The following is a 17,185-nucleotide window of genomic DNA, read 5'->3' as shown; positions in this document are numbered from 1 at the left end:
GTCACCAAGATTTGAGAAGATAGCACGAGATGGCCGGTCTTCGACGGCATTCTCTAAGATTGTGGAGGTTGTCACCAAGATTTGAGATGATAGCACAAGATGGGCGGTCTTCGACGGCATTCGCTAAGATTGTGGAGGTTGTCACCGAGATTTGAAAAGGGCGGTTCGTGATGAGGTGGTCTTCGGCGACTTTTGCTATGATTTGGAAGGTTGTCACTATAATTCAAGAAAAAGAAGCTCTTTTGCTCAAAGATGTGTGGGCATATCATTCAGAAGCTCTTTGTTCAGAGGCGCGTGAACATATCAAAAAAAAATCTCTATTGTTCAGAGACGAGTGAACATCAAAATAGTAAGATGGAGTTCCCTAGCTTGTGGAAGGTTGTCACAACAACAGCAACAAATCGGTTACCTTCAGAGACGTGTACTCGACGGTGAAATATACGCGTTTCTTAACTCTTTTATTTGTTTAACTAACGCTAGTTTGCAGGTATCGGCGTTACAAGAATGATTAAGAATCGCGGAACGTTCTGAATCAGTCTCCGTGCCTATCGATACTTAGACTTTTGTTTTCGAAACTTGCGTTTCTCCATACTCAGTCAAAGTGGGGGCTTCTCTAAACACCCAAATGTGTCTCCCCAAAACCAAATCCGGTGATGAGTACCTTTCACGTCGAATCATAATCGAATGAAGTGAAAGTGTGAAAGGTCTAGTGTTGTGGATTTTTTATTCTTTTCTCTTCTCTCTGTTTTTGAAAACCTACTTTAAGAAAACAGCCAATCTAGTTTGGTGTTTGGTCCATGGCAAGGGTTCAATAATGGTATAGTTGTATGGGGCTTGAAAAGAGCTTTCCAACGATATATATAATGAGCCCAATTCCGATGAATAATAAGAAATTTATAGCCAAATTACTAAACTAGGCCCGGTTTGATCTTTATATGCGGCCAAATGATCTAGAGGAGGGCCTAATATGGATTTATCATTCCTAATGCAATTAGAATTGATTTTAGTCTTCTGGATTCTTCTAGAAGGTTCTTTTCATTTCTAATTCAATTAGCATTGATAAAATGACTTTGGTTGACTTTTTGGAGTTTTAATCAGAATAAAAGAGTGTTTTGAGGAAAATACAATTTTACCCCTCTGTACGGCTAAATTTTATCAGAATTAGGAAAAGCGTGAAATTAATAGTTAGCGCCTGACAACAGAGATTAGCGCCTGCCGCCTGGCGCTAGCCTTAGCGCCTGGTGCTAATGTTCAGCGCCTGGCGCTAATGTTCAGCGCCTGGCGCTAATGTTCAGCGCCTGGCGCTAACCTATTTTATTCTCGTCGAAACTCTTATTTCTTTTTCTATCCGTTTGGATGATTTTCTCTATAAATAGCATCCTAAAACCTCCGTTTTCAATCATCAATTCTCATCAAATATCATCAACTCTCTTATTCTCTATAGCTTTAAAGAATTCTTCTCTCTCTCTAGCTTTTTCTACAAAATTCCGCATTCACAAGATCTAGAAACATCTAGCCAAGTTCGAAGTTGCCTTCGCCCTAAACGTGAAAGGTTTTAATTTCTGAGGGTTTGGTCCCAAATCTCTATTTCAATTATTTAATTTAATTGTTTGTTTTATATTTTACTTGAAATTACTAATGCTTGTGTTTCGTTATTAGAAAGAGGTATGAGGCATCCAAGTAAGTGTTTTAATAGTTTACATTGTTATTATGATATAGAAATCATGTTTAGGTTGTTATTATGATTCCTAATGTCATGTTATGGCGTTTTGATCTTCTTAGTATCATGTTTAGGGTAACAACTATAATTTATAATATCAAATAGGTTAAATTCTAAATTACCACCCAAAAATGTAACCATTTTCGAACTAAGCACCAGTTTAATTTTTTATTTTAAATTACCACCCCTTAAATTAAATAAATTCTCAGATTACCACCAATTTCAAAAATCCGGTGGATTTTCCGTCTGTAGGCCCCACCTAACACTTATTTAAACCATTTTGACTTCTTTTTTCCCCGATATTTCTCTTTAAAAACGCTCTCTCTACTTTAATTCACATTTTCATCCCCAAATTCAACCAAATTTCAAAGAGAAAAAATGTGAATTGAAGTTAGGAGAGTGTTTTTAAAGAGAAAAGTTGTGGAAAAAATCAGTCAAAAGGGTTAAAATAAGTGTTAGGTGGGGCATACATACGAAAAATCCACCGAATTTTTAAATTGGGTGGTAATCTAAGCATTTATTTAATTTAAGGGGTGGTAATTTAAAATAAAAAATTTAATGGGTGGTTACTTCGAAAATGGTTACATTTTTAGGTGGTAATTTAAAAACATTTCTACCAAATGTGCTTATTGTGATTCCTGCGATGCTTCCTATTCTCTTCCTAATATTCTTGTTAGTATCATGTTAGGGTAAAAGCTTTGATTTTTATTGTTTAGTGACATGCTGGGGTTTATTATTAATCTTGTTAGTATCATGCCTAAGATCTTGCTATTAATATTATGCTTTAACATGAATATTTTGATTATGATTATTATAATATTTTTTATTATTATGATTATTTTTATGATTCATGATTATTATTATAATGCTTGATTTATTTATTGTTATTGCTTGATCACACCTTTTATGCATGTTTAAAGGGAATTGGTACTTTTTATCACGCTTAATAAGATAATTAAAAATCTTGTTAAGGGTTTATTTTATTATAATTCAAGTGATCGCCAATAATAGTGTATTTGTGCATTAATATTCAACCAACATAGATTAAACAGGTTTAGGGTTAACCTATTGATTGTATGTTAGTTAGAAAGCGCACATGAATACGGTTAGAATAAAGTAGAGGCCTATTATTAGGGCAGGTTCAATCTCTTTTAGGTTGGATTTGTACCTTCATCCCCAAACTACCAGTCATGGTTCCAGACCTATTGGATTTGACGATCTCCTGGATCGTAAAGGGGTGTACCTTCACCTCGTGAACGGTTTACAAGTTCCTAAAACTTGTTGGCGACTCTTTTGCTCTATCTTCCTTCCCTTTGGACGCCACCGTACTTTAGTGTATGATTACAGTGGGGTTCAAGCTAGGAGTAATGCTTGAAATATTCCCTACAGGATGGTACTATCATGGTGTGGTGGAGGATAGGTCAGGGAGTGGTGATGGTTAACGGGCAGCAACAAGGGTACCAATAGGAGATTTGTTGTACTTGATTGACTCGAATCCCAAACTCCTAATGCAAACCCTTTTGACCTTGAAATTTGTGCTTCTACCAGAATACATACCTATACAAACCAAGAAAACCGAGAAAATTTTGGATAAAAACTAAAATAAGAAAATAAAACAAAGTAGAAATAAAACTAATAAAACAAAATAAAGGACTAAATTAAAACAAATAAGAAAATGAGAGAAACTAGGAAATTATTATATATCAAGAACTAAAAACATAAAACATAAACATTGTAAATAAAAGAATTTAAATAAATTACAAAAATAAGCTAAAAACTATTAAAAGATAACAAAATAACTCAAAACAAGAGACAAGTATTGACAAGAAGTAAATAAAGGATAAAGCGAGCTAAAATATTAGAAAATAAGCCGAAAAACGACTTTAAAAACACCACTTAAAGTGACATAAATGTCACTTAGCATTATGTGCATGGTGCGGATGTACTAGGGGCGGTATGGTCTATGATCCCCTCGTCCAAGCTGAATAGAAGAATAGTTAAAATTGTTCATCTTCGTGTTAAAGTTTTGATCTTTGCATCGAACGAGGTAGAACCTTTACTTCCAGTCCCGCCATTTCGAAGGCTTGTGCAGGATGACCATGTACTTAGGACGGGTGTTCAAGACAAACCACCATCACCCATCCACTTCTGCTTTCAATTTCACCATGTTGTACATAGCGTAGAAGACTGAGAAATTAGGGGTGAAGCCCATCCTAAGGCATGTCACCAAATACCATAAAATATTTGCCAAGTTGTTCGGCCTCATCTAGAACAAAGTAATTTGATATTCGTCCAACAACTCCTGGACGAATGGATGAAGAGGAAAAAGAAGGTCGACCTCAAAGGCGGCTCTATATACATTGAAGCCTCGCCGCGTAACGGTCGGGTCATCCGAAGCCACCATAAAATTGGAAGTTCTTGGCGACCAGATCCTAAACTCTTCCCCCAGCATGAGGAACTCCTCAAATTTCTCATTGAGGAAGCCTAGGGCTGTCCTCCCTATCTCGCAATCGTATAAGCTGTCAAAGTCAATGTCCTCCTCCGTAACCGGGGCGTGAGGCTTTTCATCTCCCTGCTCGACCGGTTGTGGTTCGGGTGCCCTCATCGAACCAAAGTCAGCGGACAAAACTTTGTATAGCTTAGCAACCTTGGCCAAGCTCCCTCCAACCGAGCTCTGCCATGGCTCGACCACCACCACACTCTCAAGCACTAAGGGGGCCTTGCCCTTGTCTTTAGTTTGCCCAGATCACAACTTCTAGATGGAACGTTACGGGGCGATTGGTCGGATCAGCAATGTGAATGCCAGTTTGAGGTCTTGCCGACCTAGAATGTTGTGGAGGGCTTGGTGGTAAAATCTGTTCGAACGCCACACGAGACTATGGCCGATTTTACACAAATTGAACAGCATCCATTGAGATAAGGAACGAGGCCCCCAAAAGAATGTTTCTCGGAGGATCTTATGTCCTAGCTGATATGTTGTGTTAGGGGTGATTGGGGTTTGGCCCGGACACTAAACCAGAAGAAAAAGTGTTGAGCATATTTACGGTCGGGATCCGTCCGGATGTAGAAGTGCCTCGCTGATTTTGGCGCTCCTCAAATGAAGTAGTCTTCCCAATCACCGAGCATGCACTGCCACCAACAGTTGTAGAAATGTTTGTGTTTGTATCTGTGTAAGTGGTCTCCACATTTGTATTATTCGGATCATAGGAGGCCAAAGGTTGGATTTTGCTGCCGTCCAGATTTCTTACAGCATAATAGTAATACGTCTGCCTCGTACGTGCCAGGTTCGACAACAGGGACATTGAAGAATAGATGGGAGTTAGGTGGTACGCACTAGAAATGGACCCACTCCATAAAGACGAGAACTCGTCCTCTTCCACTCTAGATTCCTTAGTCCCAGGAGAACAGACGGCCTCCCGAGGAGAAACGGACGAGGTCGAGTGTTAAACCAGTGTGTTTGGAAATAAAACAGTATAAAAAGAAAAGGATAAAAGGAAAGAGAAAAGAAAGTATTCGGTTACCTCTGTCCGAGTAGAAAACTTGAAGACTTTGAAGATCTTGTTGAAGATTGACTTGAGAACTCAACCTTTTGACCTGGAAACTCCAAATGCACGGTAAAAATCTCAAAGATTCAAAGAAAACTCAACTTTCTCTCACTAGAAGCTCTGACTTCTCTCTAGAAAGTGAAATAAACTAAAGTAACAAAATGAGGTCAAACCCCCGCTATTTATAGGCGAAATTTAATAGGGGCAAGATGGTAAAATTCCTTTTCCCTCCTAAAGAAGTCCAACAGTTAAACTCTTTAAAAAGTTTAACCCAGAAGTCAAACGGTTGAAAACCGTTCCGTCATTAAAGACGGGAATTCAGACGGGCGTCATAAAGACACGTCAAACTTAACGTTCCTCTTAGAACTTGAAACATTTTTCCGAAAAATCCGGAAAGAAATTAATCGTTTCCCAAAAGTCATTCGGCCTAAACCGTCCACCTGACTACTAGACAAGATTCCTTAGGGAAATCAGGAGAACCGTACAAGGCTTTAGTCCAAAAACTTCCGAATAAAAGGATGAATATGTCCGACATTTGCTAGAATTTTGAGTTGCTCACAAAACCTAAGTCCTCAAGATAAGTGAGATTTAGAGGAGGCGGCTCGTAACGTACGAGTCACCCCCTCTGAGGTGCAAATGTTTAGGGTAAAAATACCCCAAATACGTGGTCCAATCCCATAAAGACACGTGGCTTAAATTAAAAAGCAACACGAGTCCCTATAGGAAGATGATACATGTAAAACTATTACATGAGCACCTGAAAAAGAGAATAAAGGGTCTCCTTACATCAGGAGGCCCTAATCCCGAGAAAGCCGCAAAACAGCACCCCTTAGGACACGTGTCCTCTCCTGATTGCACCGCCAATCAAAGTGCAGAATATTAGGGTAGCAACTCTAAGGGGCACAATTCCCCACCCCTATAAGTACCCCAATCATTTATGATGGGAAGGGGGGATTGCGACATAACATTTAAGAGCACACTCAAGCTCCAACTTCTCTCTACTTTCTCTCTCTAGCTTTTCCGATTTTCGATTACAAACTTGACCGTCGAAGGCGAATATTCTGACAATGGGATATTCGTTCTTTTGCAGATTTCAAGCTCATCTGTCCGAAGGAGCGCGACCGGTATCCCAAAGGAAATCCAAAAAACCCCCGAAACACGTATTAACTAATAAACTGCAATGAACTTTAGAATTACCATAAATAGTATTGCGTAATTAGGCGGGAATGTTTTCATCGTAAGAGCGACATGTATTAGTTTCAGGTTGAGCATCCTCTGTTTTACATAGATAGCTTAAATTTGTTTTTACGTCATTCTACCTAACACTTGCACCCTCTGTTTTTAATTTTTTATATAATGTCCCACTTTTACCAATAAATACTTGTCAATGCACAACTTTTACTAATAATATAGGAAAAATTGTCAGGAACTAGTCACCTAATAGGTTATTTTGTCAACAACTACTCGGTTAAAAAAAAATTTCAAAAAAAAAAAAACCACAATTCAAAAAGTTTGACCAATTACTTTCCCCTTCTTCAATTGACGAAATTTTAAAAATTGTGTTTTTAGGTTGAGTAGTAACAAAGAGGATGGGGTTAGTTGTTATATGAAATTTAGGCTTAAGTTTTGAAGGGAAAAATAAAATTCAGTCACACTTGCAAGAGTGATGCACAAATTGTCCAAGTAAAATTGTTGCGCTTAAATAAAAACAGGCGGAATATTAATTAAGTCCCAAAATTTATGCTGCATAATGAAAAATTGCAAATAGAAACCATGTTAGATTTGTTTGAGTTATTATTTTGGACTTATTTTCAGTCAAGTCCAATTCAGTTTCTTTCAAAAAAAATAAAAAATTAAAAAAAAAAAAAAAAATCATTTAAGTTTAGGTTTATTCAATTTTATAGTTCATCTGATTACATTTTAGTCAGAATAAGTCCAAAAGGACAGGGTCATCATGATAACACATTTTTCTTGTTCATGCAGCAAAAAAAGTAATTCTAAAGTAACGTTCTCAATCTGTTAATAAGCAAGCTAGCTAAGCTAGGCTCATGAAACAGTGTATTACCATTATTAACACTATAGCTTACAGAATTGATAAATGAAATCAAACTGCCAGAAACTCTCTCACAAAAAAAATAATAAGCTGAGGAATAAGATAGACTAGATTCTTCAAAAAACACTAGAACCAAATAGGACTCAGACAATGAAATGCAAACCATTAAACCAATAACAAAAAATATATGCATAAGAGTACAGACATATAGCTGATATAAGGGTGGTTGTCATGGAACGATAGTGATACCACCAAACTCCTCTACGCCGGAAACATGACTGACTCAATAATTTGAAGGGATAAGAGGGGAAAAAAAAAAGAAAAAGACTGTACTTAATACAAGGATGTAATGACAGAGCAATGAGACACCCGAAAAACCAGACCTTCCAAGTCTCCCCAACAGGCAATATGCACCAACATTATAACAGGGATACAGGTTTTAACACTTTCCCAAAGTGGCTCCTCTACACTGTACTTCCTAAACCCTAAATACATTAAAAACATTGAAGGTATAATGAACCTGTCAATGCTCACAATCACTGACAGACACTAAACCCTCTGTTACAGGATCATTCAACTGCATCACCATCTTCTCAACCACAAAAACATACACATTTTGCTCCATCCTCACTGAAAAACCAACAGTTGAAGGTGGGATACAAGAACAGACCCTTACTGCAGGCGGAAAATTGGAAACCAAGACAGTAAAAGCTGAGACATCCGCAGAAGCATTCCTTAATCTCTCACCAAGATGGATGATTTTTTTTTTTCCTACCTCTTGCAAATTCTGAAAGTGGAATTCGGGTTCAGCTACTCATTTGAGCTGTCAAAACTTCCCATTGCATTTGCCTTTTTTTTCTCTCTATAATTTTCACCCCATACTTTGGCCTCTGCAACGGCACGTTCTCTATCTATATCTCGGTTCCTTGGTGTTCTTCCAGAACTAGCAGGACTTCCTCTCTGTGATTCTTGTCTTTCCATGTCATCTAAGCCCCATCTCCTTCCTGACCCACCTCCCACCTCACTCCTGCCTAACTCTGCACCAGTGCTCAGTTCTCGACCATGGTCCCTCTTTCTAAAGTCTGGAGAATTCCTTACAGTAGAAGGAGAACTCAAACGAGCAGCACGCCTATCTGGACTATCTAAACTATCACCATAGCTTCTCCGATCATCTCGACTCCTAGGTGTAGAGGGTCCCACTCTACCGCTCTGGTTGTTAGGTGCATTTGGATCATAGGTTTGTGATGCCAAATATGTAAGAGCAGTCACAACATCCCCAATAAGAGGCCTAGTGGCAGCTTGTTCTTGTAGACACATTGCTGCAACAGCAAGAGCTTGGTAAAGACCTCGCATTGGATAACGTCCCTGCAGCAGAGGGTCCGCCATTTTGGGAAACTTCCTACGATCTTTGAAAAGAGGACGTGCCTGCAAGAGTGTGTATAGGTATAAAAATTTATTCATGTTAGATCATGGTTCTTAACGTTTCATTGTTATCATTAAGTTATGAGCTACACCAATTATATGTATCATACAAAATTTTATGAATTCATTGTTAGATGCAAAGCCCTAATCAATCCCCCTACTCTACATGATCAAAGCCCTACTGTACATGATCAAAATCCCAAACACCCCCCCCCCCCCGAACCCCCACCTCAAAAGCCAAAAACAATCAAATAAATAAACAATATATAAATAATAAAAAAAAAAAAAAAAAAGGCAATATATAAAGATCCTAGTTTTTTTTTTTTTTTTTTTGTTTTTTTGGGAGGTAAGAATTCTCCTCCCAGTTTAGAACCTCTCACAGGTCAGCTGGGTTAGGGAATCCTACCCTCAAAGTGCTCCATACTAGAGATTGAACCCCCAACCTCAAGGTTGGAAGGCTCTTTCCTTACCACTAGGCCAACACTTTGATGGTGTATAGACTACAGTGAATAGCATCTTTAAATGCATGGCAACCAATTTCAGCTACATATAAGCTTCCTAGGGAAGTTCACCAGGAATCTAGGTCATCAGACTGATACCCGCTCAACGGATGGTTGCTAGTATGAATAAAAGACTTGCTTTCCCAATACCAAATGCATTTTTGTGTACATATAATGAGACAATTTAACATTAAAAGATGAATGTTATTCAAGTAAAACTTACCCAAGCAACAAGATTATGCTCTCCAGGTGCCCGAGTGTTATCAATGGCCTTTCGTCCAGTGATGAGTTCAAGAAAAACAACCCCAAAACTGTAGACGTCAGACTTCAAAGTGAGTTGCCCAGTCATAGCGTATTCAGGAGCACAGTAACCATAAGTTCCCATAACCCGAGTGGAGACATGAGTCTTGTCTCCGACAGGGCCCAACTTTGCCAGTCCAAAATCGGATAACTTGGGATGATATCCCTCATCCAGAAGAATGTTGGACGATTTTAAATCTCGGTATATAACCGGGGGATTTGCTTTGTCATGCAAATACTCCAAGCCCTTGGCAGCACCAGCTGCAATCTTCATTCGTATATTCCAATCAAGAGGCTCTTTGCCAGGTGGGATGTCTGTTAAGAGTGGTTTAATGAACAGCATTTTAAAGACTATGTAAAAGTGAATACTCAAATTAAACAGTTTAAAGATTTTTTTTTTTTTTTTTTACATGAATTTATAAAGATACATCAGAACATAAATGAACTGGAATGGGATCTCTCATAATATCCATCAGTACCACAACACAATGACCCTTATCCCCAAATAAATAAAGGATTATATACTTTATCCATTTCCTAAAATTACAACACTTGTATGTTTGGTAAGGCTTACTAATTATAATACCAAAAAGGCCCTTACATATGGATTGGAAGTGGGGTAGAAAAGGGTAGGTCACATAGACAGATAATACAAAGTGAGTGAAGACTTCTCTCTCCTTCTTAAAAAGTGTGCCATTATGTGTTATGATCAGAAGGAAATAAGGGTATTATACAGCACTAAGCAATAATGTTCACCACAATACTTCTCTGTTAACCTAACATGTACAGGCAGTACAACCAACAAACCGGTTTACTCCCATCATCTCGCTGAAAGTGTAATAGTTGACTTTAAATTATCAGTGCCACTGATAACAATATCTTTCATAGCCAGATAAATGATTATGTGAATTTGCATTCAATACTTAGAATGAGAGATTTTTTTTTCCAAGAAAAAGAAACTATGTTCTTCGAAAAAGACTTGACAATAAAATTTGAATAAGGTCTAAGAAGTCCAAAAATAAGAGGAAACCGGAGCTCACAAATAGATATGGATATCAGAACAGATCCAGGATACAAAACAACACTGCTGGACAAAAAGGACTAAGACCTTCGTACTCTTTAATCTTTAGATTGGATCTGTCACTCGCCACAGTAACAAAACTTTAACATTCATGTCAAGCCCAAAAGAAAGAAACAGCTAAGATCAGAAACTCATTTAAATAAATAAATACTTCCTCCGTTTCTATTTAGTTCACATGGTCAATTTAGGCACACATATTAAGGAGAGGAGAGAATGATAAAGCAAGTGGGGTACACTAAAAAACAAGGAATAAAACTTACCCAAAAAAGAAACGTGTCAGCAAGAAATAAACTTCCTAAAAAGGAATATGTGTCAACTAAAAAAGATGGAGGTAAGTAGTATTGTATCCATATTCCATAACAGAAACAAACAGCCAAGGAAATTTCTAAGAAGCATAGGAGAAACAACAAATGATTCAAGGTTCTTCAAAGTTTTTCCCTTCACTCCCACTGATGGGACAGGAAGTGTGCAATTTTTAATGTTAACTAGAGTAAGATCACTACACATTCATGGCCTTAGAATAGCATAATATTATTTTGCTACCTACTTAACAAGGATTTTGTCCATGAGGGTGGATAGGGTGGGCATCAAATGTGCAAAGCTATGGTTAAACTTTCCTGGGAAAAAGAGGGGCGGATACCAACTGAAATCTGCTTACATGGACAAAAATTAACCTTTTCTGATTAATCTTCCAGACTAACCACTCGTATTTCTCATTTCTAAATGCTATAAATGGATCTCTAGTAACTTTGTCCAAAGGATTAACACTTCGAGCAACTTCAGAAAAAGCCATATTAAATAAAATCTCCAGAGCTCACAAACCACACTTTAAAAAAAAAAAAAAAAAAAAAAAAAAAAAAAAAAAAAAAACAACTTTCTTTCTTTCAGAATAGAACAAAAGAGTTCTTAATAGCAAATGATAACTGAAGAAGCATAAGTGAACAAAGTTTAAATACTCAGACTTTTAACATTCATTTAATCAACTCTTGTAGCCCATTACACTCTAAACCAGTTCCCAAGAGGATACTGCAACTTATATGAAATTGGATAAATTGGGCACTTGAAGTCACTTTTCATAGCGAAACTCAACAAATAAAAAGTTTCCCACGAGGTCATCATAGCAGATTAAGTAACACACTTGGGTTTGGTCTAAACTTGAAAAAAGTCCCAAAGCAAGTATCAAAATACTTCATGTCACTACAGGGTTTAACTAATATAGATGTCGGCATGTCACCAAACTAAAATTGCATCAAATCTAAAGCATAATGACATCAATGATAGAATTTTTCGTCATCCCAAGCCAGAAATAATGCTAAGTGTTTGCCCAAAAGACAATTTAAAGTCTGCAAAGGATAAACCTCAGGGATAACATATGAATGGAGTAGTCATATCAACCAGAACCATGCTAACAAATGCCCAGGAAGGTATAACTAATTATCAGTTAAGATGTCACAACTTGAAAGAGAGGAAGGGTAGGGGAAGCAAACCAAGACTTCTGTGCAACTTTATATGTACTTCAAAAATTGACATTGGTGCTAATGCAATGTTGACTTTGGTATTTATGCAAGAGAAATCAATAAAAATCAGTTTACTTGATATACAACATCACATATATAACAACGTAAGCTGAAAAGCACCAAGCTGAGGGCCAAATAGCAGTAATATACAATATCTCAGAATGACTAGGGCCAAGCTAGGGAGGCCAAATTTGGCTATTTGACGAGAAATTTCAAGACTACCAACTCCAACACAACAATGGAGTATCAAGGTACCTAGAAAATTCACCCAACAAATATTCAAAAACTTTCAACTTACACTGACAAAAGAAAAATAAATACTTTGTAATAAATAAAAAAATGAATTAAATTATAGGAAATTTTTTGAATTTTTTTGAATTAAATTATAAAAAAAATAAATACTTTGGTGGCAAAAAACAATTTTTTGAATTTTTTTTTTTGTGGTAAAAGTCAAAATATAATTCCCTCAAAAAAAATTTATAATAATATTATTATTAATATAAAATCAAATAAAAGGAAACAGTAAATACAACTTCAAGTTGCTCAATTTGACAAAAAGTGCAGTAGTGCACAGCATAAGATGTGTATAATCAATTTCTTGCCTTATCTATGAGCAGTCTAAGAGTCTAAACAGCAGAAATGAGCTTCCAGCCATTTTCATGCTACAAAACGTGGTATCAAACAGGTCAAGTCAATAATGTACAGGAAGTGCAAATCAACATGCTGGGACAATAAAATATTATATACTGAATAATTCAAGCAGAGCCAGACAAACTCACTTTCAACAAAACGGTAGTCTAAAAAGAGGTTCCAAGGTCTTAAATACACAAATAAACCATCCTTCAAGAGATAAGATCATGGAACATCCATGCCAAACGCCTCAAACTCATAAAAGTTGGATCGTTAATCCAAATCTTTCATTAAATCATGAGGTTGTAGGCTTTTAGCAATTGCTAATCACCGAACAAAAATTTGAGTGATAAGCAAAAGGTAGTCACCACTTACCATGTAAATGATCCTCCAATGAACCCAACGGCATATATTCATATACAAGAAGCCGTTGATCCCCGTCAGCACAATATCCAATCAAATTGACCAGGTTTGGATGGTGCAAGAGACTGAGCATAAGAACCTCAACCAAAAATTCTCTGTTGCCTTGAAGTCCATTTCGATCAAGCTGTTTCACTGCAACTACCTGCACAAAGATAACTACCAGATTAGAAACTCATCCAATGCTAAAAATATAAGCAACTAGCAAAGTTGTTGACGATGCAACAAAGTAGCAATTTGTGATTCCTGCTGTTTCAAGCTCAAAAAAGCCCACATCTGATGATATCAATGTCTCCTTTCTCAAGGATGACACAGGATTATAAGGCCAATAGTTCTAGTTTAGGGGATATAGAACACTTCCCTATTCCAAAGATAGCGAGTTTCCACTTGTATAAAGGAAGGTGTAAACTAGGTGCATATGTTTAGTAATGCTTTCAAGATAATAAGGGATAAAAGATAAAATCTATGTTTCAAAAAGTCCCAACATTAGATCTGATATACCTGTCCAGTGCTTTCCAAGCGACCTTTATAAACACGTCCAAACCCTCCTTCGCCCAACAAACTTTCTGGTCTGAAATTCTTCGTGGCAGCTGCAAGCTCCCGGAATGTAAATGTTTGTGCAGCAATATGAGCAGTTGATCCATCCTTTGAAACTGCTGGCTCCTTCTTTGGATCAGAACCATTGCGATTCTTCGATTTATCTACACATCAGATAAGAATAAACATTATAGGGGCCATAATCAAAGAAGAAAACCTGTGTATCTTTAGAATTTAATACAACAATTAAAACCCAGAACTACCAAATCAATATCCAAAGATATAAACTAAGTATCATACTGTCACCCTAATCTTCTTCTTTGAGGCACAATGTTTGAACTTAACTATACCTAGCAGACAATCTATCCTCTAAATTAAAGGTTTCCGAATAACCTCAGACACAATTTACAGATTAGAACTAAATAGCTATTGTCTGGAATTTCATAACCAAATAGCCAAAAAAAAATATTGAACATGTAATGTACAACTCTTCCCAAAGTCCTTGCGAAAATAACACCTTTAGAATATAGATACACAAGTGAGAATCATCTGGAATAAAGAAAACTCGCCCTAATATCGTTGGAAAACCAGCATTTGTCCTTCATACAATATACAATCCAAACTTATCTTCTTCTCAATTAATGATTGTTTTCACCCCATAAACTACTAGTATATGTATGTATCTCACAAATAACACAATTAACATCAAATGAGCTTCCTTGGTCCCCTTTACCAATAATAAACTTTAAATTCTGGAAATTCGATAGGCATAATAACAAATTAAAGCACCTTGTTATATCATAGACAAGTAATATAGATCTTCAACCTACTTTAGCAACCGACCGAAAACCAGGAAATGGCAGACTCAACACTATCCAATTTTTGTAGATGCTAAGTATCTTAGTAGGTTAAAATTCCAGGGGTGGTATCCAAAACCGAGGATCCAATCCCATCTACATCATTACCCTTCGTGTACTCAAACACTAAAAACGCCATCCAATCTCCAAATCAACTTCAAAGGACGCTCAAATTATAGAAGCTACACGAAATTAAGAAACAACAGCAACAAAGGAGAACAGATCAAAGCAATGGGATACTCAACAGTGAAATTAAACACAAGAAAATTCAAAACACGCCCAAATGACCTTCACCAACCAATTAAACTACCAAATTTCCAAGAAATACAAAATTTCAGAAAACTAAATTGAAGATTATTTTTATTTCTAATTTTTTTCAAAATAAACAAGCATTTGGATAAATTTCAACCTGAATTAACTTTTCCCAGTTGATTAGACTGAATAATTGAAGTATTTTCTTTCACACCGTCTTTGTTAGCGGCTTCTTTGTCAGTCTTCCCAGCTTGGTTGGATGATCCCCAGCAAGGAAAACACCCACCCATATCAGAAAAACCAAGCAAATCCAAGCCACCCCAATTTCACAAAACTCACAAAAATCAATCTTTTTCACCTTCAAAAATCAATCTTCATCTTCTTAGGCTATTCAGTGAAAAATGATAGCATTTGAACAAAATGAGTGCTAACAAAGATTATCTATAACAATCTCTGTTTGTCGGCAATCCAGTAATAAGTAGTAAAAAGGTGGAAGAAAGGAAAGATCAGAGCAGGTAAGTATATGTCTGTGAAGCAGATCAACAAATCGAAGAAAACTGATGGCAACAAAGAGGAGAGAGAAGGGCAACGAAAGAAAGGTTGGGGGAAAATCAATTATTTACTCTTTTGTTTTATTTTTACAACGATTGCAAGGTGAATAATTCTGGCCCGTTCTTTAGATCTGCTCTGCTATGCTATGCTGACCCCTTGTGTTCTCTGCTCAAATCAAATCTAATATGTTATGCTCAAAAGAAATTTGCTATACAATGCTGTGCTCTATTTTCAAATAATAATTAATAATAATAATTATTTCAATAATCTAATTTTAATTTTAATTAATATTTATTATTATTATTCTTATTAGGGAAATTCTCTTTAGTAAACTTCAATTTTATAAAATTTTAAGTGGTAAACAAAGTTTTTTAAAATTATCTTTGGTACTCATAAACTTTTTATAATTATTAATGGTGCCATTAATTATTATATTTTATTAAAAATTTAACTATAGTTAGGTTTTTTTATTTTTGTAACAATAACCTTTAACTATAGTTAGGTTTTTAATTATTTTTTTAATAATTTAATAATTATACTAAATTTTTTTATAAAAAAAAAAAAAAATCAACCACCCCTTCCCCCCACCCACTGCAAGCTCCCCCTCCCCAGCACCCACCCACGTCGGCGCACTGGCCGCCCAACCTTCATCGTTGCGTCGTCCCTCCCCCATCCCTGGAAACCTCGACCTCCCCCAACCTCTGTTCGCCGCCCTAGAAACACTAAACCCAACCCAAAAACACCAAAAAAACCCAAACCCGTTTAGGGTTTATAAACCAAACCCAGAAATCGGGTTTGAGTTTTTAGGTGGTTTAGAGGGCTGGTTTTCGGGGAGGCGAAGGGGATAGGGGTCGAATCAGGGTGGGGGGTCAAGGGAGGAGGGTCGATTCCGACAGGGAGAGGGTCGTGGTGTAGGGGAAACGGGTTTGGGTTTTGTGGTGGTGAGAGGTTATTTTCGAGGGAGAGTGGGCGAATTTTGGGGTTGGTGTGGGTCAGTTAGGGGTGGTTTTTGGGGTTAGGAGTGGTTGGCCGGCCATTTTCGGGTGATAGGGGAGACGGCCGACCATTTGCCGACGAGATGGGGGTTGGTCATGGGGTTTTGCGCGGTGGCAGGAGGGGGAGGAGGTCAATTCCAACAGGGAGAGTGGAGGTGTCGTAGGTGGAGGAAAGGGAGGAGGTAGAGGTTGTCGGCGCTAGGGGAGGTCGGCGTTTTCCGACCACCGGGAGGGGGCTGGGCAGTGGGTTGGAGGAGGGATTGGTTTTTTTTTATATAATTTCAATATAATTAAAAAAAATTGGGAAATTCTCTTTGGTGAACTCATACTTTTTAATTTTCTTAGTGGTAAACGAAGAAAAAAATTATTGTCATTGGTAGACTTTAATTAGTTATAATTATTCAATGGTAAACTTAATGATATTATAACCTTAACTCTAGTTAACTAAAGGCTTAATGACTAATTTAACCCTAATAATTTTTTTCCCAAAATTTTCAACCCAGAAAGTATTGCCCAACAACCAGAACCACCGCCCACCCAAATCGCCCTAAACCCTAACTCAGCCGCAAACACCACCGTTGGCTTCCCTACACACCATCATCGGCTAGCCCCACCGCCGCAAGCCCAACCAAGTCGATGGTATACTCCTTCGCCCCACCAGCCCTATCCCTTGATAACTTCATCGCCCTTACCACCACCACCACCTAACCACAACAATTTCACACCACCATCACCTACCATAGCAACATCATGACCACCGACGCCGAACTCACCCTAGCCCAATCTGAGACGCCACAACCCCGA

The 17,185-nt window shown here is 37.4% G+C and overlaps 1 protein-coding gene across 1 annotated transcript; it reads right to left on the bottom strand.

Annotated features, from left to right (window-relative positions):
* Nucleotides 1-7,399: 7,399 nt before the first annotated feature.
* LOC110739358 (serine/threonine-protein kinase PBL27-like) lies at nt 7,400-15,519 on the bottom strand. Its single transcript, XM_021919819.1, has 5 exons — nt 14,992-15,519; nt 13,690-13,889; nt 13,144-13,333; nt 9,464-9,855; nt 7,400-8,743 (listed from the first exon to the last, which is right to left on the bottom strand). Exons 1-5 carry the CDS (start codon nt 15,122-15,124, stop codon nt 8,129-8,131), a joined length of 1,530 nt encoding a protein of 509 aa, XP_021775511.1. The 5' UTR covers nt 15,125-15,519; the 3' UTR covers nt 7,400-8,128.
* Nucleotides 15,520-17,185: the final 1,666 nt, after the last annotated feature.

The sequence above is a fragment of the Chenopodium quinoa genome, unplaced genomic scaffold (assembly GCF_001683475.1).
Source record: "Chenopodium quinoa cultivar QQ74 unplaced genomic scaffold, ASM168347v1, whole genome shotgun sequence".
Lineage (NCBI taxonomy): Eukaryota > Viridiplantae > Streptophyta > Magnoliopsida > Caryophyllales > Amaranthaceae > Chenopodium > Chenopodium quinoa.
Note: the sequence above shows the minus strand (reverse complement) of the source record. Positions and strands in the feature narration are given on the sequence as shown.